At 43.0% G+C, this 25,545-nt stretch overlaps 1 protein-coding gene across 2 annotated transcripts in view; it reads left to right on the forward strand.

Moving 5' to 3' along the window:
- LOC127461086 (vasoactive intestinal polypeptide receptor) overlaps positions 1-25,545 on the forward strand; it is a 104,854-nt gene that overhangs the window by 53,847 nt on the left and 25,462 nt on the right. For both annotated transcript variants that reach the window (XM_051768392.1, XM_051768393.1), the window contains exons 4-6: positions 10,373-10,476; positions 14,634-14,734; positions 17,048-17,180. In XM_051768392.1, the coding sequence (XP_051624352.1) occupies positions 10,373-10,476; positions 14,634-14,734; positions 17,048-17,180 (338 nt within the window). The remainder of the gene's footprint in view (positions 1-10,372; positions 10,477-14,633; positions 14,735-17,047; positions 17,181-25,545) is intronic.

The raw sequence follows: 25,545 nt of genomic DNA on the forward strand, positions 1-25,545 counted from the left end.
GCTCTTTTGCACTGGAGATTATGGATGGAGCTGATAAGTCTCCACTTTCAGAGCCTTGCAGTCTGAACATATATGAAGGACATGGATGGCAGCAAGGATACAATATCATCCCTGTTTAACAGGCTAGAGCATTGCTCTCATTAACCAACTGATTACATGCCTTGCCCAAGGCCACACCAAAATTCTTTGTAGACTCAGAAGGGAAATTCAGAATCCCCAGAGTCCTATCCTAGTGCTGACCTCCCTGTTTCCAAAATTCCCTCCTAGTTCATCACTCCTGTGTCAACACCCAGGGAAAACAGGCAGAAGCTGCTGTAATATCACATCTTGCAGGACAAGACCCCTGTGCATTGGTTCAGCCATGTGGAATAATTGCCTGCTGTTCCTGCTTTGTGCCCTCTCCCAAGCACAGCACTCACTCCCTGGGTTTTAGAGGCCCAGCAGAGTTACTTAATCAGGGAAAAAAAGATCTCTCCAAGAAGTTTTCCTAATGCATCATCCCACCAGGGCATAGCAATGAGGAAAATATTGTATATATTTGGTCATATATATATAGGGCAAGCATTGGAATGGGCTGCCCAGGGAAGTGGTGGATTCACTGTCCATGGAAGTGTTCAAAAATATAGAGGTGGCATTTAGGGACATGGTTTAGTGGTGGACCTGACAGTGTTGCATTAGTGGTTGGACTTGATGATCTTAGAGGTCTTTTCTAACCTTAATGATCCTATGATTCTATTTTATATACATACCTATATATATATATATATATATATATACATAAATCATTGTGGCTGTGTTGAACTTAAGCTAAGGAAAGTGGGATGCCTTTAATTCTGTGGGAGGATGTGTGTAGGTACCTGAACAGCTCTTTAGGTATCATGTGCTGTGCTGATGAATTCTGTGTTGAGTGTAGTAGAAATGCAGGTACTGAGCTCACAGATGGGTACCTCCACTAGAAACACTAGGGGCTCCATTCAGGGTCCTAACCATGAGCATCTGGTGCTATTTGAGATGCACTGGAGGATCCAGAAAGATTTCTCAGCTGGTGCTAAGATTACCTGTATTTAGGAAACCAGTTTCCAACCTGGAATGGCATTTGTATCGACTGGTTTTGGAGTTTTCCATAAGTAAACCTATCTCTGAGCTGGTTTTACAGTCAGAGGTGAGAAGAGGACTTCTGAGAGGTGCAGTTCAGATGGTTTTTAGACTTTGAGTTCAGGATGAGTTGGATAACATCAATAAACCACATATTTCTCTCCATTTACAACGGAACAATTGTGGAGTGGCTCTGGCAGATGGGAACATCTTCCAATCCTGGTGAATCCCAGCTCTGCAGAGCAAAAGTGCTCCATCTCCTCCTGTAAACACAGCAACTGATGCCCTTCCCAAAGCAGAAAGAGCAGCTTTGATTTTCTCTGAGCCATCCACTTTGCACAGCCACACACAACAGTGGGAAGCAGGGATGGTCTGACATAAAGGCAGGGGAAGATTGCCTCTCGTTTTATGGGATTTGTTGCAAAATTAATGCCATCAAAGCTTGTGGAGCAGTTCTTCCTTTGTAGCAGTCAGTACCACTGAGTAGCTTTCAAGGAACTCAATCATCTGGTTAATGTTTGTGTCGTCCTCTTTGATCCCTTCGCAGGAACATGAAAGCTTCTATCAAGCTGTGAGCCAGAGAAAACCTTTTTGTGTATTTATAGCAGGAAAAGGGTGAAATACTGGGAAGCAAAGAGTTAATGTCATTTTCCTGCCTAGCAGAAAATATGCTCTCCAAATGACTAATATCCCATCTCATGGAAAATAAAGGATAAAATATCTCGTGGCATTTAGGAACCTTAAAATGCCTGCCGTAGTCCTGATGTCATTTGACATTGAATTTTTATGGCATTCACGGCTTCAGAAAATTCTCATTATTTCATGACATTCGTCACTACCATGTGAAGGAGACGGATGAGAATATTTTGGGCACCTTCTGTTAATGAAGTGCATTACTTGCTGTCGCTTGACCAGAGCATTCCAGCTTTCTTTTAACACATGGAAGATGACATTTGTAATAGGGATTTATTTCTCACAGTTTCTCCAGAAGCAGATTGTCCATCATGCACACGTGGAACAGCATAAATTAGAACTGACAGTCTTTAAGCTTCAATTGTAAGATTAATTGACTTAAAGAGGTGGGGGTGGGCATAACCAATCTCTGGAATCCCACTCACTGAGGTGAGATCCTTCTGAGTTTTGGGGTTTGCCAAACTCCTTTTTTTCCTCTAAATTTATTTCCACTCTCCTTTTCCGTCCCTCATGGACACTTTTTTTTTTATATTGCTTTTGAAACTGGAACAAAAATTGAATAAAATGAGGGGAGGGATGAGCAGATAGCAACAGATAATTAGAAGACATCACCACTACTGTAAAAAAACTCAAAAATGAGCCAGACCCACTGTTTATTTGCTGCAATGCTCATTTAAAAGGAAACAAGCAGTTGAGGGCATTTGATGTGGAGGTTTGCTCACTGAGAGCCCTCGACCTGCTCAGGTGCTCTGCTGTCCAAATGTACCTTCATATAAAAAAGCAGAATTACCTGGAGAAAAGGAGGCTCAGGGGAGGCCTAATGAGTCTCTGCAGCTCCCTCAGAGGAGGCTGTAGCCAGGTGGGGGTCGGTCTCTTCTCACGAGTAACAGGTGACAGGACAAGAGGAAACGGCCTCAAGTTGCACCAGGGGAGGTTTAGATTGGATGCTGGGGAAAATTTCTTCACTGAAAGGGTGGTCAGACGTTGGACCAGACCTCCCAGGGAAGTGGTGGCCTCACCATCCCTGGAAGTGTTCAAAAACCGTGTAGATGTGGTGCTTGGGGACATGGTTTGCTGGTGGGGTTGGCAGCACTGGGTTAATGGTTGGACTCGATGGCCTTAAAGATCTTTTTCCAACCTAAAGAATTCTGTGATTCTTTTATTCCATGATGTATTTGCAATTGAGGTGTCCCAGTGCTTGTGCCCCACTCCTCTGAAGGGCTGGTGTTGAGAAGGCTTTTTGGTCAGCAGCTGAACCTCTCCACCACCCTCCAGAGCACCCCAAGGATACCCCTGCACACCACGGAGAGCCCTAAAGCTCAAAGCCCACTGTTACCCAGGGCTTGTGGAGTTGTTGTACCTCCCCCTACCCATAAATGTGCATCTTTTTTTCTTGTGAATGTTTCCTGGATTACTGTGATTGCAGTGTCAAAAGATCTAATGGGAAATTTGTCCTAATGTTTGACAGCTCTGCTTTTAGGATGAGAAAACAAACAGTTTACGAAAGGTGCCTAATTAAGGGGAACATGTGATGTTAGAAAGGGAGGAATTACCTGTATTAATTAAGGATCAAGGCTTTCACAATTAGAAAGTGCAGGAAGGGGAAAGGGAGATAAGGAAAAAAGGGAGTATTGCCCCAAAAACGGGGTGCAGGATATTTCAGGGCACTGGAAGTGTGGCCTCAATAACTGCAGGCCAAGTGATCTGAAAAACAGCAAATGAAGAAAATGAAGGCTGTGCCTGTTGTTTGATGTGCTCACACCATGCCATGGGTCCTGCTATGCTATTAAATCATGAAATACAAAAATATGAAATAACGTAAAACACTAAGCAGAAATTTTATTGAAAGAATGACCTTGTGAGATCGTGGCTGAGGCAGAGAAAGCAGGTGTGGACAATATCTTGTCATGATTACCCCACAAGTTTTTCCCAGATCTAACCACTTCAGCATCTAGTTTAATGCAAGCTGTAGCTGTCTGCAAGTCTCAAGTGCTTCCCAAGAACAGTGGGACGGATCAATAACAAAAATGGAACTATTGATGTGCCAGTGGGCTCAGCAGCACCTCCAGGAGAGTAAATGATAAGAAGTGCTGTTGCTTTAATAGCTTCTGCTTGAAAAAATCAGTTTGTGACCATGGAATATGATGAGGGAGAAGCAGGACGTTGCTAATCAGAGCAGACCTTCCCCTCTGCTTTAGAGGCTGTTACAGAAAAGGGCAAGGGGAGCAGGAGGGGGTAAAAGCAAACACTCCTGAGCAATGATTGACCTTATATCTCTTTGTATGAATTCAGGCTCCCATTAAAAGCCAGTAAGAGGTTTTCTTCCACAAAGATGAAAGAGCTAAAACAGCACCTCTAACACAAACTTTCAGACGTGTCTCTGAGTCTGAAGTGTGTGTTTGAAACAGATGAGAGGCAAAAAAGAAATTAAGAGAAAAACCTTAAGAGCCAGACATAGACAACAGCCCTCTGCATTTATTCAGTCCAGTGTTTAACTCCTACCCGGATCAAACACCTTTGATAAAGAAAAAATGTTCTGGTTTTATCTTTGTTCCACTAACTCCTCCCTTCTCTCCTTCTATGTCATGAATAAACCACGTCATTCTTCCACCAGGCCCTTTACTGGTTGGTATAACCCAGTCTGCAAAGTCATTTTGATTCGTGCCCCTTCCACATCATTCCCAAAGGTATTTATAAACCAGGGAATTGAATAAGAAGTTTTGCATGTGTTTGTTCCTGTTCCAGAAATTCTATCCCAGTTAGTAACTGGTGTGTGCAGTGTTTTGGTGTAGAACAGCATCTCTCCATTTTCCCCAAGGAACAGTGATTGGAAGAAATATTCACTGTGGAACAAAGTTAGATCCTTTGGAAAGGGATATGAGGATCCTGGAGGCAGAGGAAGGATCCTCTGGGTTGTTTGAGTGGGCAGTGGAGGGGAGAAGGTCAAGGCCAGGAGACCCCATGGAAGGTGCAGCTGAGCATGTCCATCAGGTGGGAGATTCATGTCCAAAGGAGAACAGGGCCACTGTCATTGGAATAATGCATAAAAAAGTGTAGGGACAGACACTAAACAAAACTAGATTAATGCTTATCCATCTGTAAAAATGTGGATTGAAAGGGTCTGAGTCTGAGATAAATACAGTCGTGGATGTTGTGGAGAAAGTAGGTAGGGAATTTCCTTCCATCTGTCTTTACTGCCCAGGGCAGAGAGTTCCTGAACCCCCCTACAACGGATAAAAAGCTGCTTAGGATGGGTTTGAACCACGTTCCAGGTTTGGTACAACCACACAAGCTGATCACTCACATGGAAGCATTCAGATAATTGCTTCCAACCATCAGTTCCCTTCCTGGAACAGGCATGCCAGCAAACCACGCAGATTAGGAAATTAGAAAGGGCTTTGTGAACTCCTGAGAAGTGTTTGCTTAAACCTGGAGCAGCTGCTGGGCCAGATGGCAAAGTCCTGCCCTACAGCAGACGTGGTACTAGAAAGGTGCAGAAGTGTGTGCAGGAAGTGCAATCTCTGCTCCTGCTTCGTGTCCAAGGTCATTCACCTCCAGGGCACACTGCAAGCAGGTTTTCCAGAAATACAGGCCAAGAGCTCATCCCAAACCTCATGGCAGTCACAACTTCCTCATGAGGGGAAGGGGGACAGGCCCTGAGCTCTGCTCTGCGGGGACCAGGGACAGGACTCGAGGGAATGGCCTGAAGTTGTGTCGGGGGAGGTTTAGGTTGGATATTAGGAAATGTTTCTCCACCCAGAAGGTGGTTGGTTGGGCACTGAATAGGCTCCCCAGGGCAGTGGGCACAGCACCAAGGCTACCAGAGCTCAAGGAGTGTTTGGACAAGGCTCTCAGACACATGGTGGGATTGTTGGGATGTGCTGTGCAGGGCCAGGAGTTGGACTTTGATGATTCCTGTGGGCCCCTTCCAACTCAGGGTATTCTGTGACTCTGATGTAGTGCCTGAGGAAGAACTGTGTTTTATTATACACACATATAGGGCAGGGGGTTGGCACTGGATGATCTTACAATCCCTTCCAACCCAACCCATTTTATGGTTGTTTGTTTAATATCATAGAATCATGGAATGGTTTGAGTTGGGAGGGACCTTTAAATGTCATCTAATCCAACATCCTCACAACGAGCAGGGACATCTTCAACTAGATCAGGTTGTTCAGAGTCACATCCAACCTGATGACCTTGAATGTTTTCAGGGATTGGGCATCCACAGCTTCTCTGGGCAGCCTGTGCCAGTGTTTTACTGTGCTCACTGTGACAAAAACTAAACCATACAGCAGTTTACACTGACTTAGGTGGTCCATCCTCCCTGGGTAGTGTTTAGGGTGCTGCAGAGTGGCTGGTGTTGAACTTGAGAGACATCTTGCCCTTCTCTCTGGGGCTCAGCCTGAAGCCACTCAAATGTTTGCACTGCTGTGGTCAGTACATGTGCAAAGAGCAGAGCTCATGGCTTGGAATGGACCAAGAAATGTGGGGAGTTAATTAAACAGTTGTGGCCTGTGATGCTTCTCATGAGCCTTTAAGGCCCTGTTGCAGTAAAACCTCCTGAAAACTGGTTATTCAGGCCTGTGGCTTCACCCCTTGCCTTTCAATAGTGTTTTATGTATTAACTGTCATTAACACCCATATAAATGAGCCAAAGGTCATCTTGTTTCTTATTTACACTTTAATTCCCTTCAGTGGCTTTTATGCCACAGCGTATTTTTTGGAATCTGCTTAGTTTCCCATCCTGGTTCTCCTCTCTATAGTCTCTTCAGCTTGTATAAGGATTACTGACTTTTTTTCCCCTTTCCTTTCTGCACGGTTACTTTGCTCCCTTTGTTCATCCATCCCCTCCCACCTGGCAGGGAGCCTTATGGAAAGGTCATCACCTTCTTCCCTTTCCAAACTCATCTTTAAACTCCTTTGTCCTCGTACCTGCAAAGAGAAATGACAGCAGTGAAAGAGCTGAGGTGCTGAGGTCCCTCCAGTGGTGCTCAGGACTCACACAAATCCCCTTATTGCACTTTAGCAATCACTGTGCCTCTGCTGAGCCTGGATATCTCCCACCTTCCATAAAGAAGTGATTTCACTTCATTTACACTGCAATTAAACCAATTTAGGCCAGTTGCCTTCCCTCCTCTTTGCATTTTCCAGCCATGGCCTAAACTAAAACACATCTCCATTTCCATAATGAAACACTTTTTTACTGTGAGGGTGACCAAGCACAGGAACAAGTTACCCAGAGATGTGGTGCAGTCTCCATCCTTGAAAGACTCCAAGAATATCCAAAAGGCATCTGGTCATGCTTCCATTCAACCAGTTTTAGGTGACCCTGCTTGAGCAGGGGGTTTGGACCAGGTGACCTCTGAAGGACTCTTCCAAACTGTGATTGTGGGAAAGCAGGAAACTGAGTTCTTGTAAGACAGTACAAGGTTATTGTTACGATAAATGAGACTCAGTTGTGGCTTCTTCAAGTGAAACTTTTTGTTATTTATTTTTTAAATGGAAAACCTCATCTTGTTGCTTTTAGGAGCAGATGCACCGGTCTGACAGTTGGTAACATTTCTGATCAAAATGAAATGCAAACCCCACAAAAAGCAGATTGTTTCATGGCTGTTAACTAATACCACCAGAGTGAGGGGACTCTGCTCACCCCAGGGATTTGAACCTTCTTTTTCCACAACCTAGAGAAGAGTCTGGAGCACAAACCTACTGGCAGTGGGATGCTTTCCATCCTCAGTGAGTCTTCTCCACTCTGCATTGCTAATTACATATAATTGAGTTATAAACCCCAGTCTCCTTTCTCATTAATTCTTCAGGAATACAGTTTAAAAAGTTTTAGCTCCACTCTGAGAGGAAATGAGAATTTTTGGGAAATCTGGTGAACTTCCAAAGGCTGGAGATGCTCTTTTCAAGCCTGGAAGCACTGTCTGTTCTGATGCTGCCACTTGGGTTTTCAGTGTACTTCGTTGGTGCATCATTCTAGGGAAAACCTGTGCTACAAAAATAGTGAGAAACAGTTCTGTAAAATGGTACATACAGCTTCTGGTGCTTTGAAAAATTTGCCTTTCCATTGACAGATGATCAGACTTTGTTATCAAAGTCTAGTGGATAAACTGAGAGCAACAGAGACCACAAGAACTGGCTGGATTTTCACTGGGGATCTGTGAAACATAAAAATCTCAGTTTAATACTTGTCTGAAGTTCACTGTCTGCAAACCTCAGAGCAAGAACTAATCTTCTGAGACACTCTTCCAAATTTTATGGGTTTTTTTCAATATAGAAATTAATCTGGTAAACAGTAGTAATTAGATATGTTGTTTGGTCTGAGGGGAGACATCAGCCATCGCTTGAGCCAAAACTGCTGTGAGGTAAAATCTTTAGTTTTTTAACCTTGTACTTTTTACACCTCTCAGACATCAGTGAACAAAGATTTCTTGTATCCCGCCATGTGGGTGAAGTTGCACATCTAAAAGTGACATGAACAGCAAAGGGTGGTAGAAAAACTTCTGTGGGAAGTGAGTTTCTCTGAAATCAAAGTAATTATTATTATTCTTTTTAATCCCAGTGATGCTGTGTCATTGTGCTTCCCTCTACCTGAGTTTCCCACATCTGCTAAAGTATTAAGACAACTTGAGAGCAGCAAGAATTCTAAAATAATCAAACAATTGTGAGGAAGTGCAATCAAAAAGAAGAAACATGAGAAAATTAAGCTGAAAGAAGCACCCCTTAGTTCACTGAGGATAAGAAACAAGGAATCACAAAACCACAGTGAAATCTAAAATCATGCCCAAACAGAAAGGAGGAGTTTTGAGCAGGAAACAGGAAGCAACGAAGTTCAGATAATGGGATCCATTGTAATGAAGAAGAAATAACAGGAATTACATAACACCTCAAAAAAAAATGGTACTGAACAGTCATGTTCTTGATTTTGTTTGCCCAAGATCTCTTACTATCCCAGTGTGAAGCCTGGTCAAAGGAACTGCAAACAGTGACTGCAGGAAAAGCCTGAGGAGCAGCACCAAGGTGTGCTGGAGTTGCTTCTTCTGGGACAGCTGTGAAAATGAACCTTCAAGAGCTTTCATGGAGTTCAGATCTGCTGTAAAGGCAAATTACAGGGATGAGTTTAGTGTCAAAATCCACCTGTCAGGAGGGTTCAACAAGTGACCGAAGCCAGGGGTCAGGCTGCTGCTGATTTCAGAGCAAAACGAGTCCCTGGCTGGGAAGATGTTCAGATGACTCAATTGTCAGAAATTTCTGCAGGTGAAACTCGAATATTTTCATGACTCACAGCTGCAGCATTGATTTGCTCCTGTTTGCAGAGGTTTTCTCACTCTTGTGTGCAAAGAACCCCATTGTTGGAAACGTTTGCGAAGCTCTTGAGTTTCACTGCTGCCATTTTTCAGCTAAGAAGCGAGTTTTGACTGCTGTTTGTTCATCCTGGTTTATTGTACCAGCTTTCCAGTCAGGAGTGACAGTTTTGTGTGATGAATGGCACCAAAGGAATGCCACAATTACAGGATTCCTGTGAGGTGGGCAGGGTAGGGATGGGTGGTCAGAGAAGGTGCTGGGGAATTTGCAGTGTATTGTTGAATGTGTTTCTGCTTTCTTATTTCTGTATGGCCAGCATGTATCCTGGCCTTTTAGGGTACAAACCTCTCAGGGTAAAGCTTATCCTGATTGCTGCTCCCTCCTCCTTTTGCTGGATTAAGCCAATTTGGGTTTAAGGTGCAGCTGGGACAGGGAGCAGAGGTGTTTTCCAAAGTGAGAAGTGCTTTGTTCTTACAATCCTTGGTGGATCAGGAAGCCCAGAGTACCAAAGAGCCACGTGAACTTCAGTTTTGCCAGTTTGGGCTGAAAGAGTGAGATGTCCTTGTGTTAATTAAGGCTCTTTTTAGCTGGTTGGAGGCCCCAGGCAGTCAGGAAATCTTCCTGTCCTTGAGTACACACGTTAAAACAGGCAATACAGGTTGTCAGGATGTGTTTTCTCTCCCTTCACAGCCAAATTTTGAAGTGTTTGGTCCTCAGACAAAGAGTGCAGTAGAATTCCCAGGAATCACATTTGACCAGGCAAGGTTTGGGTTTGAAGGACCACATTTAGTTCCCAGGCCCCCAACCTTACCTGCACCATGTGAAGTGAGCATTTCATCTGTCCCTGTCTCAGCTTCTCACAAGCACAAATAACTCACTGATCTGTTTGGATAAAATTTTTCCACAAAAGAAGGAAGGAACAAGAAGGAACAAGGCAATGTAACAACAACCCTCTCAAACAATACTGGTACAGTGCCAACAACCAAAGGTCTGGGTACAACTGGCATTATGTACCATTAGAAGAGAAATTTTGTGGGCAATTCAGTATTAAAATGTACTTTGTTTTTCAGGTCTGCACTTTACTGCCCAGTGGGTCCCTCCAGTTTATATGTTCTGTGTAATAGGAAAACTTAATAACAGAGAATTAACATGAGAATTTTACTCTAAGTGTTACAAGAACTGTGCTCTGGCATTTGTATCATGACAGGCAGACATTTGTTTGGTGGAAGGGTGAAAGTTTGTTTTTAAATTGTGGTTTTCTCTTTCCCAACAGGGAACGTGACCAGGAATTGTACAAGCCAGGGCTGGTCGGATGTGTACCCTGCTCCCTACACCGTAGCGTGTGGATATGATTCCAACAGCACTCCAGGGGAAGAGGTTTGTAAACCTGGATGGGTAGACATCAACATTTAACAGGGATCCATATCAGATAGTCTTCCCATGCCCAGATTTTTCCATTTCCACTCTGATTCCCCAAGAGAGGAGAGCCCTTTGGAGGATCCCTGGAAGCAGAGTTCAAATGCTTGGGCAAAGAAATGATCTTCCCTTTGATTTTATAGGATCATGGAATGGTTTGAGTTGGAGGGGACCTTAAAGACCATCTCATTCCAACCCTCCTGCCTTGGGCAGGGAGACCTTCCACTAGACCAGGTTGCTCCAAGCCCTGTCCAGCCTGGCCTAGGACACTTCTAGGGATGGGACATCCACAATTTCCAGGGCAGTGACAGGAAATCAGCACCTGTGCAGATCAGGCCAATGTCTATGTGATGCCCACACATAACTTCAGGTGCTTCATTTTCCATGGTGAACTTTGAAACGAGCCCTCCACATTCATATTTGTCCTTAAGTCGATACGGTGATTCCAGCCTTTCTAGGGCAACATTAGGATCAAAAGGGATAAAAAGGATGTAACATGCCATCAGTGCTGCCCTGCTGAACTCAACCAGCTGAATATCCAGAGCACTGTAAGGAACACACATTTCCATGCAATATTCCTGAATTTTGTAAGGAAATCCTCAAGCTCTCTGGAATATTGTCTGTATATAAATTAGCAATTGCTGACTGAGGTATAAACAGCTTTATGGGGTAATGTCATTACACAGGGAGGAGTTTGTTATTGGTTTGCTGCCGCCTGAGACAAGAAGGGTAAAGTCCAAATAGGGTGACAAGTGTCAGAAGCAAAATTCACCTCACCTAACTCAAAGTTCAGCATCTAATCTAAACTAAACTAGTCCCCTATAACTGTCACATAGTCAACAAGAGAAAGCTTATGCTGGAAAAGAATCACATTTCACAGCAATCAGATATTGTAGTGTTTATATTTTTATATAATATGTTTATATTTTTATATAATATGTTTATATCTTTATATAATATGTTTATATTAAACCTCCTCCCATGTTTGTGGGGGGTTTTTTTCTGTTTTATGACATGTCAGTGTTTGTGAATGTTGGACATAGGAATCTCAATAATGAATGAATATATGTTTCCAGTACCTAAAGGGGGCTTACAAGAAGACTAGAGAGGGGCTTTTCACAAGGGCATGGAGTGATAGGACAAGGGGGAATGGCCTTAAGATGAAAAAAGACAGGTTTAGATTACATATTAGGAAGAAATTCTTCCCTGTGGAGGTGGTGCAGCACTGGAACAGGTTGCCCAGAGAGATTGTGAACTGCCTACCCCCGGAAATGTTCAAGACCAGGTTGGAAGGGGCTCTGAGCAACCTGGGATAGTGGAAGGTGTCCCTGCCCACGGAAGAGGGTTGGAACAAGATGATCTTTAAAGTCCCTTCCAACCCAACACATTCTGTAATTCCATATGTGGTGAGAGGTCTCTGCGTGTGGTCACACATTCCCAAGGCACTCAGGAGAGGATCTGAACAGAACTGAGGCAGCTTTACGAGTGGAAGAACATAGAAAACAGCCAAGGGAAAGTTGCACAAAGAATTCCAGGGCTCTTCTGAAGAAAGTCTGTCTGCCTTCAAGGTCAGCCACCACTTCACATCCTCAAGTGTCCCGTCCCTCAGATCCAGCTGTGTGGCACCAGCTCAGCACTGCAAAAGCCATTGTCACAGGTCTGCTCTGGGAAGGACTTCCATCCAGAGCCCTGGTTTGTGTTGCAGCTGCAGAGGGGATTTGGGAATTCCTGGGACGTGCTTTGGTGACCCGACGCATTGCGGCATTGCCAGAGTGTCGCGTTACCAGGAGAACCCGGATTGTGTTCTTTTAATTCTTTCTTAATTATTTTCTCTTGTGAAAGGTGACTGAGGGGGGTGAACATGCAGTACTAGCCTGGGAGGAAGAATAGTTTTTTGTTGGTGGTATATTGGCTGTCAGTTTGGGGAGGAAGAAGTAAAGGGAATAGGAAAAAAGAACAGCAGGTTGTGTGGGACTCGAGGTCCAGGACAGACTGATAACCTTCCATGTGTAGAACACTTCATGAACTCTTGGGCTCAAGTTTGGGCCAACATGTTTGGCAACTGAAAGACTTTACATCAGTGTTTCTCTTCTTTTTCTCGTGCAAATGGAAATGTTTCCCCTTGTAGACCAAGATACCAAGGGACAAACGTTGAGGTTACTGAAGAGAAACCAAGGAAGATGATTCTTAATTAATCTCAATTTAACATCTACCTGAAATAATTGTTATTATCACATTCCTGGGAAATTAAGCAGAAGCTTTCAGAAGTTAAAGAGACAATGAGGAAATTGCCCAATTTCATTCTGTAAATTGGTCTAGGTCTTCATCTAAATCCAGGCATCCTGCCATGCATTACCTTCACTTACCTAAATCCCTCTTTTTTCTACTAAGAATATTTTAGTCATCTGAACCCTGAGTGAAACTCCAATTCCATAGATGATCTTTGGTCAAATCCTCTGGTTTGATATCTGTAAAGTAGGAACTGATTGTCATTAGCAAGTGCAAATGAAGAGTGAGAAGTCATTATGTGCTGTTTCCAGAACAGAGATGACCCCACGTGCTACATTAAAGCTGAATTCAGAACCATCCCTCTCTACACAAGAAGGATTGGTCATCATGAAATATAAAGGCAGGGACTTGCTTATTGAATAACACCAAGAATTTTCCTGCTCCTGGGAATAACTCTAAGAAGCAAAAGACCTATATCTGTATTCACACTGGAGAGTTTCCATCCACTACCCCACTGCTGCCATCTCCTGTGATATCCCTTAACTTCCTTTCCCCCATTTCTCTGCTCTCCTAAATACAGTGTGGGACAACCTCTTCCTCAAACACAGTCCCCTACCACAAGCTCCCTCCTTCTGCTGGCCAGGTCTTTCCTGGAACATTTCTGCTCTGGTGCCACCAGGAAGGAAACTAAATAATGAGAGAAAGATGAAACCAAGAGGAAAGAGGTTGACTGCTTTTACTGGAAAAGTCTTGGCTGCCTTTGAGATCCCAAGGTTGGAAAGAAGACTTAATTTAGGTAGCTTTGAGTGTCTTGTTTTAACCCCCCTCCAAGCTGGCTTGTGCAAATGCTAAAGGATTGCTGCTCATCTCAGCCCCACTGGTTCTCTAAAGCACCAAGTCCTTGTCAAGGCCTGTGAAAATAACATATAAAAGTGTCAGCTCTCAGTGTTATTGAAGAGCATTTTTCCAAACAAGGTTAGGTTTAGATTTTCTGTCCAAACTGCTCTTTGTGGTTTTGGTTTTTCGGGTTTTTTATTGAAAAGGAGGACAAGGAAGGCAGAGAAGGGTCAGTCAAGGGCTGGAAAAAAAATGACATTTTCCACAAACTGAGTTAGCTTCTCATAAAAACTTAGATTTTTCATTGATAAAATAAATGTCTGAATACTTTTATCTTTTGTCCTTTATTTAAGCTGAAAATCAGAACGTATTGATTTAGAGTGTTGCTAGAAAGCCTTGGAGAGCTGGAGTTTTACTGCCTTACTTCCCTTTTTTGTTTAGAACAGGATTCCCTGTTGGAATCATGTCCCATGCTCAGGGATTCCCTCTGTGTCCTGTCGAAGAGAAAAGCCACGAACCAATTTCCAACTGAACGTATATTTCTGAATTAACATATATGTATGATTTCAGTGAGAATGTTTTAAGTTACTTGCCTAAACACAGCGTGCAACTTCCACAAAAACAAACCAATTTCCCAAGCAGTTCTGCCCTCAAACTTCCTTAATAAGCCTGAAGCTCCTCATCCTCCCCACGACAGCGGTGATGTGTCAGTGTGCTCTTTAGCTGAACATTAGTCATTCTTGTTCCACGAGGTTCTAACCATGTAGCTGTCTCTGCAAGTGTCAAACCAGGCTCCTTCCAGCAGGAACATTTCCCTGGTGTCACTCCAGCCTGGTTTTGGAGTGATCCAAGCTGTGCTGCAACCGGACGTGTTCTTATTCACCCGGGTGGTGTTTGAGTCGTGTGCTCTGCTGGATGTGAAGGAGTTGGAGTTGTTTTAAGAGGATGGAGAAGGATGATTCCCTTGCCTCACCAGTCAGTGGTGCTGTATTTAGGAATGCATTTTGGCAGCTCGTTGAAAGACCTGTTTTGCCTCTTTCCTCTCCCCCCAGCAAACGGCGTTCTATGGCACGGTCAAGACCGGCTACACCATCGGACACACCTTGTCCCTCATTGCCCTCACAGCTGCTATGATCATCCTGTGTCTCTTCAGGTAAGACCATGAGCAAACAAGGCACTCAAAAGGACATGGAAGCTGTTAAAGTTACAGACTTTATAGGCTGTGAGTGTTACAGATAAATGCCAAAAACTTCTGTCACGTCTGAGTTGGATAGCGGAGGAAAGTTCTCCCGTCTTTTGATACCTCTGTTTTTTAGAATGTGATTTGTGGCCTTTGTGTGACATTTATAACCCAAATCCAATTTATTTAGGTGGATTCGTCTCACTAAAGGCAGATTGTTACATGATGGATTCCTGTATTAGAGGTCATTATTCCATAAACCTGTTATAGTCCACAGAGTCCTAGTCAGATATATGGATACTATGGAATTTCTACTCAAAGTAGATATTCAAAATGGTACAGATTAATCACACTCCAAAACTACCTAGAATCACCAAATCCTAGAATGGTTTGGGTTGGAAAGGACCTTAAAGATCATCTATTCTCAGCCTCTCTGCCATGGGCAGGGACACCTTCCACTAGCCCAGGTTGCTCCAAGCCCCGTCCAACCTTGGACACTTCCAGGGATGGGGCAGCCACAGCTTCTCTGGGCAGCCTGTTCCCTCCCAAAGCCTATTTAAGAAACACTTCCTGCTGTAGTTTTATGGCAAGACAGAAACACCCAGAGCCATTTTAGTCATGCTGGTGGCTCTGAGATGTGCACAAGGGTAGCAGGACTTTCAGGAGACCCAGGCCCTTATGGACTGCTGGGCAGATAGTCTGCAGCTTATCAAGTGGCATTAGAAGCCCAGACTGCAGCAAATCAATTAATCCTCAGTCTCTTGTTTATAAATAAATCAGGCATCTAAATTTGGGTGCCTCAAATGAAGAGGTCTGCATATAAGTTATCTCCTATTATAAAGTTGTTTTTGTAAAGGGAGAACAGCAAAGATCTGTTCAGCAAAGATGTGGTTCTCCCTCCTCCTGTAGGAAAGAGCTTATATTCTAGGATATAACTCTCACACTTAGACCAAGACTGGCCTCACCTTTCAAGAACTTTGCTCTTCACCCATGTGTTCTCTCCTCTCACAAGGGAGGAGTGAATCAGACCCATATGCAGATTATCTCAACAAGGTACAAGGTGCCAGGCTGATGAAACTGTGGAGGTTCATGCTGTTCCTTTGTGGGAAACAGAGTCATTTGACTTCCCTTCACCTGTAAGTAGAGAGAGCTCAGCTCAGCTACATTATCCTGCCATCACCCCAGATCAGGAGCACAACCTCTGCCACGGCACAGGGACTCATTAGGAGCTGCTAATTTGATTGTGTTGCTGAGCGAGGTCTGTTGTGGCTCTGGTGTCTGTACAAAGTACCCATCTGCAGAGTATTGGGCTCTTCACATAGCTGGTGTAAAGTCCCCCTTGAAAAAAAAAGAAAAACAAACCTACTTGATCAAAATTCATCTTCAAAATGTGTGTTTAACCAAATGCTGATTTTTCTCTGGAGAATATTCCCCCCTCTCATGCTAATAAGATTAATATATACAATAAAGTAAAAGGAATGTAATTATTGTGCAGGATATAAATGTACATTTATTGCCAATTTCATCATTTGTATTTTAAAATAATATTATATATAATTTCTTTTTTAACTGCTTTGCGCTTTTTTTCTGATATGCCTTTGATGAATAACTTTTTCTTCACATTCTTGAGATACTGTGAGCTTAACAGAAGAAATACAATTCTCAGACACAGATTATTATTTTAATATGATTTTAAATATTTTCTCCTGATTTATCAAATTGACTACCAGAATTTTCACCCAATCTATGCTTTAAACTAGATGAATTCTGGTGGTGTTCTCAGTATCATTAACAAGCAGTATTTTTTAAGTAATAATATAGTTCATGTTGCTCCAGAAAGCCTGTAATATGTGTTAATTTTGGCAACAGAGGCTAAGAATTTATTTCCCTTCTTGAACAAACATTTCACTTTGGAAATAATGATTGCAGTACAAACATTCTGTAGAAAACAGCCCTTTATTGTGGGCCCAGGCTGCTCAGTGGAAAACATTTCTTTTCCAGCAGAGAGCAGTGGGATGGACCTGTTTTCTGTCATTCTGTATTTTGTCCTGCTTTTCTGAATAATGAAAAAGCAGCAGCACTGCTGCAGATCTGTGGATCACCACGTTTTGTGGATTTAAAAAGGCTTAAGTGGATTTGTGGTGATGTACATCAGAACAGAGCCTGTCTTGGGGTTTCTAATGTTTAATTGTAACTCCATATCTTGGCAGAAGACACATGCAAATAGGTAAATAACCCCTTTTGAGAAGTCTGGCTATTCAGAAATGTTTCATCTCTTCCCGACAGAAAACTACACTGCACTCGAAATTATATTCACATGCATCTCTTCATGTCCTTCATCATGAGAGCCATTGCAGTCTTCATCAAAGATGTCATCCTGTTTGAAAGTGGAGAATCCGAGCACTGCTTTGTGAGTTCAGTAAGTAGCCTTGCACTTTGAAGTTTCCACCTTATTCTGTTGCCCCTCTTAAACAATGCACCAAAAATTACCTTACAAGTGCACGAGAGACAGGACTTCGTGAAGGTTTCGGGGTGATTTTTCATGTTTGAAAGAAAAAATATGATTGCTGCAGGTCAAATTATATGGAAAGGGAATATATTTATTGTCAGAGTCAAAAATTTATAGGCATCTTGTCCCCTTGTGAGGTTGGACACGCTGATCTTAGAGGTGTTTTCCAACCTCAACAATTCTGTGAGGTCAAACCCACAACCGAGGCTCTACAAGATTTTGGGGTTCCTGTCAGCCTGGTGTCCATTTCCCAGCCACATGCTAATATTTGGATATCCTGGTCCAAGGACACTTGCAGTGCTGTGTTTAGGGATTCAAATAACACCTTTCCCTCCAGAGTCAGACCCAGATTCATGTAACTAACTCCAGGTATCCTTGGGGTAAGTGCCTGTACATGAGTGTGTAAAGTGCAGCCATAGTCAGTCAAGCTCTGATTAATATGTTCACTGGAGCCTGGAGAGCTGTTCACCTCATTTGGAATAAGGCACCTGGATTTGGATGGGCTCCCTGGGCTCCAGTGACCCCACCTCTGCAGGAGTTTGGGCAGGAAATCCATGTGTAGACATCATCATCTATTTTTCACCTGGACCTGTCTCCCACGCTCTCTGTCTGCAGCTGTGAGATTTCCCTACTGGGACAATAAAAGAGGGGAATAAAGGAGTTGGGATTTTTTATTTTTTTTTTTTCACTTTCAGTGTTATCAGCTGGAGCAAACATTGAGGAGGGAGAAGGGCTGTTTATCTAAAGGCCATATTGATGTAAGGGGACACCAGCCATGGATAAATTTAAGCAGGAAATTGAAATCACCAAAACGAAGAGGTGTGATCACAAATCATTCAAAAAAAAGAAAAAAAAGAACCCTCCATAGCAAATTCATAACATTACATTATGCTTATAACATAACATTATGCTTGCTGGCAATAGCAGGAGACTGGGAACAGCAATCCAGCAAATCCCTTCTGGACCTGTTTTTTTGTGTCACACAGCACCAGAAAAAGCTTCTCTTTCTCTTCCATCCTTCCAGCTTATTCCTTACCTTCTGGCTTTTCTGTATCCTAACCCTGAGTCCTGTCCCTGCTGTTAAAATGAACTTTCTGCTCCAGCATCTCTCAGTTGCAGCCTCCTTTCAGCTTTTCCCAAGAACTGTCTGCAGCAGGAAGTGTTCCCTTTGGAATGTCCCTCCGTGCTTTTCCCTCCCAGTGGTTCACTGGGATCTGTATTCTTGCAACTGGTTTTTCCTGGGAGAGTCCATGAATGGTTAGGATGACATGGAAACTGGAATAAAAAAATTCCACTGATGCCAGTTGGCAGAGGAGCCAAGAACCCAACAAACCATGGAGCTTGAACTAACCCCTCACCCCTGGGGGTATTTGCACTGGGACATGACCACAGAGAGCTGTGTGAGAAGTGTTTCCATCCAGAAACAGAAATACAGGAATTTTCCTGAAGGATCCACAGCTCCTGGAAGCCACTGTGCTTTCAGGTAGACCCATGGGGTGTGTTTATCCCCATCAGAGAACTTTTAAGTTAAACACCAGCTCAGGGTGAATGGTTGGATGATACACAAGGGTTATGAAATTGTGTGGAACAAATCTGTCTCTGCTGCACAACCCCTTGCAAAATCTGCACAACCTGTCTCGAACCAACCTTATGGACAAACCTTCAAGTTATAGTGAAAAAAATACCTACATAAAACACAGTCAAAATGCCTTTCCTAACATTCATCTGTTTGGAGAAATAGTTACAAAATCCATTGTGTTCCCGTGGGTTTGGTTGGGTTGGCTTGGCTTGAGTTGTTTGTGCTTTGAAATTGCAGGATAAAGTTTGGCTTGGGAGACCTGGGGACTAATTCATGAACCCAGGACTTTATACACAGTTTCCTGAAGGTTTTGTGTGTAATGGCTGGATGTGGCCTTAAGCTCATTCAGTCTGAGGAGAGATTTTAACAGTTTTGTGAGTGCTATCACCACTGTGCTGATTTAAAACAGGGCAAACCCAAAGCAATAAAAGTGTTCTATTAGAAGAGAAAGTACCACTCTTAGTTCCTCCGAGGAATAAAAGATAAAGACACCCCCCTCCCAGAACAGATTTAGGGATGCAAAATCCAAATAAATAGAGGCCTCTCCCAGCATTTCTGATGAAGGGACTGAATTCCTGAACTTGGTATTACCTGTAGCAGTAAGAAGATTTAAAATTATGTTTTATGCACCAGCCATACAAAAATATGTTAAGCTCTCCAACAGATATGTCCATGTTTAAATCAGCTGGGAACTGCAATACATGAAGGTGTATATGCAATTGAAAAAAAGAAAACAAACAACTTTTCCATAGGTTTTACTGCTTTTTTACTTCATTTTACCTCGTGTGGGAAACCTCAGTTACAGCATTAACTCATTTTAAACTCAAATAGTTTTGGATTACCATTGAGTTCAACGTGAACACCCTGAAAAATTAAGTTTGTTGGGCATTCCTATGGAGCCTGGGAATGTGGCTGTAAGCATTTCGGGCTCAATGTAGCCAAAATATGTGTGATGAGCATCACTGAGTCCTCATGTGAGCCAGCACATGCACTGGGTGATGTTTTCAGAGTGATGTGTGGCACCCGGAGCCTCCACGAATTCCTTGATCCTACTTTCTTGATAAATCCTCTCCTGGGGGAGAGAAAATTCCTGCTGGCTGGTTGAAAAAAATCAGCCTGTTTTCATTGGGCAGAAACCCCAAGTTGGTAATCAGGGCTTGTTTTCATGCCCAAATGTGACAGGTTTAAATGGTCACTGAGCCCAGGACCTGCTCGAGGTCTTCGTCCCACCTCAAGGAAACTCAGCATCGGTGGCTTTACAAACACCCCTCACACTTTCTCCTCTTCCCAAGTGTCCAACTCTAACAGACTTGTTTCTAGGCACAGTGTGGATCACCTGGCTCAGGTAGAAGTATTTAGGCCAAAAGTCCACTGCGGGATTTTCCAGTGGGAAACAAAGCACTGCAGGGACCTTGAATTTTTGTCGAGGGGTGGAACCAGCAGAGGGGTCTGGTGGCCACACACAGCACGTTGCCCAAGGTGCCAACAGCCCTGAGTAGACCAAAAACACTTTTTCCCTCTCTGTCAAGCCTTCAGTGACAAAGTACATCTGTAATTATGTGTAACTGAATCATCCTGTTTTCTTCAAAGGCTTAAAAACATGCCTGTGCTCAGCTGTGTTAGTCTGGGCTTTGAGCACTTGGGTGCAGAGATGATCAGGCTCAGAGGGCTCTGTGGAACTACCCTCTTGGACTTCTTCAATAACTGTCCATTTTCATTCATTTTGATTCAGGTTATGTTCTGTCTCAGTATCTGGCCATTCCTGATGGAAAACTTGCCCCCTGTGGCTTTGTTGCATCCAACAATTGCTCATACTGTGGGAAAAATTGCATTTTCCCACCTGGATTTGCCTTTTCCTTTTGTGGGTTTTTTTTTCACCGCCAGGCTCAGGATGCCTCCTCAGAAGGTTTAGTTTTTCACACTTGTTTTCTTAGGTCTAGTGACTTTGTGTCTTGGCATTCCCACACTTTATCTTCCCCTTTCCTTGTCTCCCTGGGGAACACCCTGTGAAACACAGCAGTCAAAACAGCAAACCTGGTGGAAGGATTGAACTGAACACTTCACTTGTTGTTTCATTTGATTTTTTGTGGGTTTATGGATCGGGTTTTATATGGTTTCATTACTCTCATATCTGGATACCATAATAATGATGAACTTCTTACATTTCCAGTCTTGCTGAACAAAAAAAAAAAGCCAACAGTTTACCATAAACAAAGATCCCATTCTACAGATTAAACTCAGGCTCGAGTTTTAAACTCTGAAAATTTACTTCTGCTGAAGATTCAGCCACATCATTTATCTTTTTGGTGTTGTATTCCAGTAAGACAAAAACTTCCAACAAAAAAAAAATATTCTTTGCAAAGGAGGTTGGGTCTTCAGCAACTGTGAACTTACACATATATCTCATATTTTCAGAGTGAAAAATTGGGAGTTTCCACACTAAATTCCTCAGACCAAACTCATAAGAGCTCCAAGCCCCAAAATGAACTTTATTTATGGAAGTTGAAGACAGAGACATTTTCTTTTCCAATGCACTCCCATCTGAGGCTCATCAGATCCATCTGGGAGGACCATGATATTCAGGCTCATGGACAGATGGAAGAGTAGAAACCTTTTTTATGCAGTTGTGTAAAAGTGAAGCAAATACTAGAGACTCAGCCATTTTATTGGGTTATATCCTTCAGGAAAGGCTGTTCCCACCTACACAGAGGAGGGATGAGCTCTTTAACAGCATCTGCTCAACTTTGGGTGGCTTGGGGGGAAGAGCAGAGCTCTGAAGACAGTGTGATTCTTCCCTTTACTTTAATTAAAGTTGGGTCAGTCCCCAGAATGTGTAAATACATCAGCTGACCCTTTTTTCAGTAGCTCAGCCCATTCCTGCAGAACTGTACCCCTTCCACTGAGCTCAGTGGGTCCAGCCAGGCCCAAAGGTGCTGCTGAGATCAGGAGATGCCTTACAGTCTGTCCTACCTTGGAACTGATGCCCAGTGTGACATGAGGTCCACCTTGTTTTGGGAGGGAAACATTTGGTTTTCATCTCAAGGAGCAGCACAAGGAGAAAATGAAAAATCACTACTTATGGAAAGTGTAAGTTTCCCACTGTGCTTTTCTACTCGTGTATGACCTGAAGCCCCTCACCCTGTCCACAAATACCTGTGAAATCCAACCAAATAGTGCCTGTTGGCTTCAGGAAATATGAGTTCCAATGGACTTGCTGTCACAACACAGACCTGACACACCCATCTCCTCAGTCTTTATTCTGACCATCAGATTAAAGAGATTTGCATCTTCCAGGTAACTTCTGTGGACTGTTATCCACATATCTGGTGATCTCTTCATGTCTGCTGGTCACTCCAAATCTACTGATCTCTCCCTATCTCCTGATCACTGCTGCAATCTCAAGGTTCACCAAAAAACAAGGGGGGGGAAGGAATAAAAAGGAAATAAAAGAAAAAAGCCTTAGAGAATGCTCCTGTAAATAATACAAACAAGTAAAAAACAAGAGAAAGAAAGCTTGGGGAAGCAATGGAGACATCCTGAAAGTGACCCAGGAGGGAAGGCAGGAAGTGAGACTATGGAAGAGCTCTGGAGGAGGAACTTTCTTTGCTCGAGTGACTCTGTCACAGCAGTGCCCCAGTCATGGGCTGGCACCTTAAAGCAAAGCAGTAGTGATAAAAATGAGAGAAAATGTGCAAAGTGTGAGGAAGGGCATAGTTAAAACTCTGCTCATCCTCTCTCTTTACTTGCTGCCTTGTGTTTGATTTGCCTTATCACTGAAGATGTGTTCTGAAGCGCCATTATTCTGTGACTGAGGAGCACAGAACAGGCACAGTTCACCCCTTCACCAAGATAATTCTATTTTTACATCTCAACTCCACTCTGAGTCACCTGGAGCACAGGCTAGACCAGCCAGAGCTAATCACCATCTCGGAAATACTCCCAAGACTGCCCCCAAAAATCAAATGAGTGTTCCTGAGAGACGAACTCGAAAGGCTGAGTCCCTCAGAGGCTGAGAGTTGTTAAAATGGGTGAAGAGAAATGCTTAAATAGCTTTGAGGGTCACAGTCAGGGGGCTTAAACTTGCTTCTAATGTGAGGAAAAGCAGACAGAAGAGCTTCCTACTGAATCTAACAGGATAGCACTATATTTAAGGAAGCCTGTGTTGGAAGTGGGAAAGGCATAAAGGGCAGTCATGTGGATCACATTTTTTGTTGGTGTGAACTGGTACAGCTTCATCTATTTTAATGCAGTTCTCAAGGTTTCTGCAGTGCAGGATCTGGCTCTTGTAAATCCTCACCTTAACCCTGGAAGTGTCCAAGGCCAGATTGGACAGGGCTTGGAGCAACCTGGGATAGCAGAAGGTGTCCCTGCCCGTGGCAGGGGATTGGAACTGGGTGAGCTTTAAGGTCCCTTCCAACCCAAACCATTCCAGGATTCTCTAAATGCCTTGCCATTTTCAGCTGGCACTGAGGAGGTGAAAGCACAGGGAAAAAACAGGTTTGTCTATTGGGACTTCGGGTTCCATATGGGTTGAGCTATTGCTGGAGAAATGATGCTCTAACCAGAGGAATAATAATCTTATCCAGGTGCACTAGTTGGGAATTCCTCAACTAGCCCAGCCTTGTTCCAAGTGGAAGTGAAGGCCCAGGAAAGAGATAGAGATTGATCCCAATGGCTTCTTCCAAATGTCTCCATTCTTCCACAGTCTTGATGGGAGCAGGGAAGACTCACCTTGTTGAAGCAGTGTGAGTGTGCCTGTGTGTGTCTGCACAGGAGTGGCATTTCTGCTTCATGAAAGTGGTGACAAATCACCGAGCTCAGACACAAATCCAGGTTATAATGGCTTCATGAATTGCCCAGTGACAGCTGACAGGGAGAAAGTATTCCAGTGTGTGCTCTCAGACAACGATGGGTGCATGGAAATGTAATGGATTGTGACCTGGAGGGAAGCAGGTTAAGATAAATGTAATATTTTGCCTCTGCCAAGGCTTGAGAGCTTTCCTTCATAATGTTTCTGGGGCACCACTGGTGCAGAGCAAGATGTTAACAGGGAAAAACATGTGTTTGGGGCCTCTTATCCCTGTGCCTGACATAGAGGGTCACTGTGAATCCACTTAAGTTGATCTATCTCCATTTTTAATAATATATTTTTAATACTTAGACTTGAAGTCACAAAGGGCTCAAGCTCCATCATCAAGCCATAAGATGATGATTCCCATGAAGGTCTTTTATTTGACCTGAGAGATGAGAAATTGCTTTAGCTGAGAATTTTGACTTGACAATTCAGGCCCTCACAAACTGAGGTCTATGGGCCTCAATCATAAACCACTTTGTTTCTGTCAAGTGGCATTTTAAGAATTTCTTTAATCACATTTCTTTATTCATTTATTCATTCATCTCATTCATTTACATTGTTAAGTCCTTAACACCCAAAATTTCTGTGCATCCTCCAGGAAAATTTGAAGAGTCACCCTCAAGTGCAGCAATTTATTATTTGAAGTTATTTGCTTGTCAAGCTCCATGATTGGGAGTGAAGGAAGGAGACAAAGGCACTCAACTGATTTAGGAGTTTTCTTGTTTGAATAGACCTCAATTCCCTTTCATGATAGAACATAAACTTTGTGGGGCTTTTTTTATTGCTAATCTGTTTGACTCTAGACTAGAGCTGCAATTAAACTGAGGGAAGAAATGAAAGTGATGGCTTTTTGCCAAGCACTCTGGTTTGTTTGTTTTTAATTTGCCTTTTTTCTGCTGTTACCCAAAAGGTTAAGTGTGCTAAGCCTAAATTAGCCCTTTTTCCATTTCTTTTTCCCTTTATTTTTCATTTTCTTTTCCTTTCTCTTTTTTCTTTTTCTTTTTCTTTTTCTTTTTCTTTTTCTTTTTCTTTTTCTTTTTCTTTTTCTTTTTCTTTTTCTTTTTCTTTTTCTTTTTCTTTTTCTTTTTCTTTTTCTTTTTCTTTTTCTTTTTTCTCTGCTTTTTCTCTTTTTTCTTTTTTCAATTTCTTTTTACAATTCCAAAGAGGGGAAGAAGAGAGGAGCCACTTGGGTGGATGTGCCATCCACAAAGCCAAGGAAAACCATCTCACTGCCACGTCCCATGTGGACATGAGCAGGGCAAAGTCTCTGAAGAAAAACAGGGAAATAAGCTGTTGTAAATGGGATAGTAGAAGGGGAGAGAGTAGAAAAAGCAGCAAAGTAATGCAGCTTTTCCTGCTGAAAATGTCTGTTCTAAAAATAGTCTGTGCTAGTCTTTCAGTGCTGACACATCATGAGTTCTGCTCTTCATGAAAAAAAAACCTTTAGTGAGGTGTAATGGCTCATCTCTGCCCAGTGTCTGTCATCTAAAGGGTAAAACGTCTTACATAAACATGGATTTTATTTCCCAGCACTATAACAGCCTCTCTGAGGCTGAATCTAATCAATCAGAAAGGTAGAGACCCATTATCAAGGGCTGTATGTAATAAAGTCTCTCAAAAGCCAGGAAGGGCTGTTTTCCAAATGTGTCTCTGAGTCAGATGTCAAAGAGCATTCAACAGGGCAAGTGCACCTCTCATAGAAATATCTGGTCTGGTATAAATTTGCCCACTTTAAGCAATAGTGGCAAACCCAGGCAGCAAAAAATATCATTATTTCATTTTAAAGACAGGACAGTGCATCCAGCTCTGTTCCAGTTCCAACTCTGCAGAACATCCCCGTG

This window comes from Manacus candei, unplaced genomic scaffold, assembly GCF_025592945.1.
Source record: "Manacus candei isolate 608988 ecotype Guabito, Panama unplaced genomic scaffold, ASM2559294v1 h1tg000094l, whole genome shotgun sequence".
Lineage (NCBI taxonomy): Eukaryota > Metazoa > Chordata > Aves > Passeriformes > Pipridae > Manacus > Manacus candei.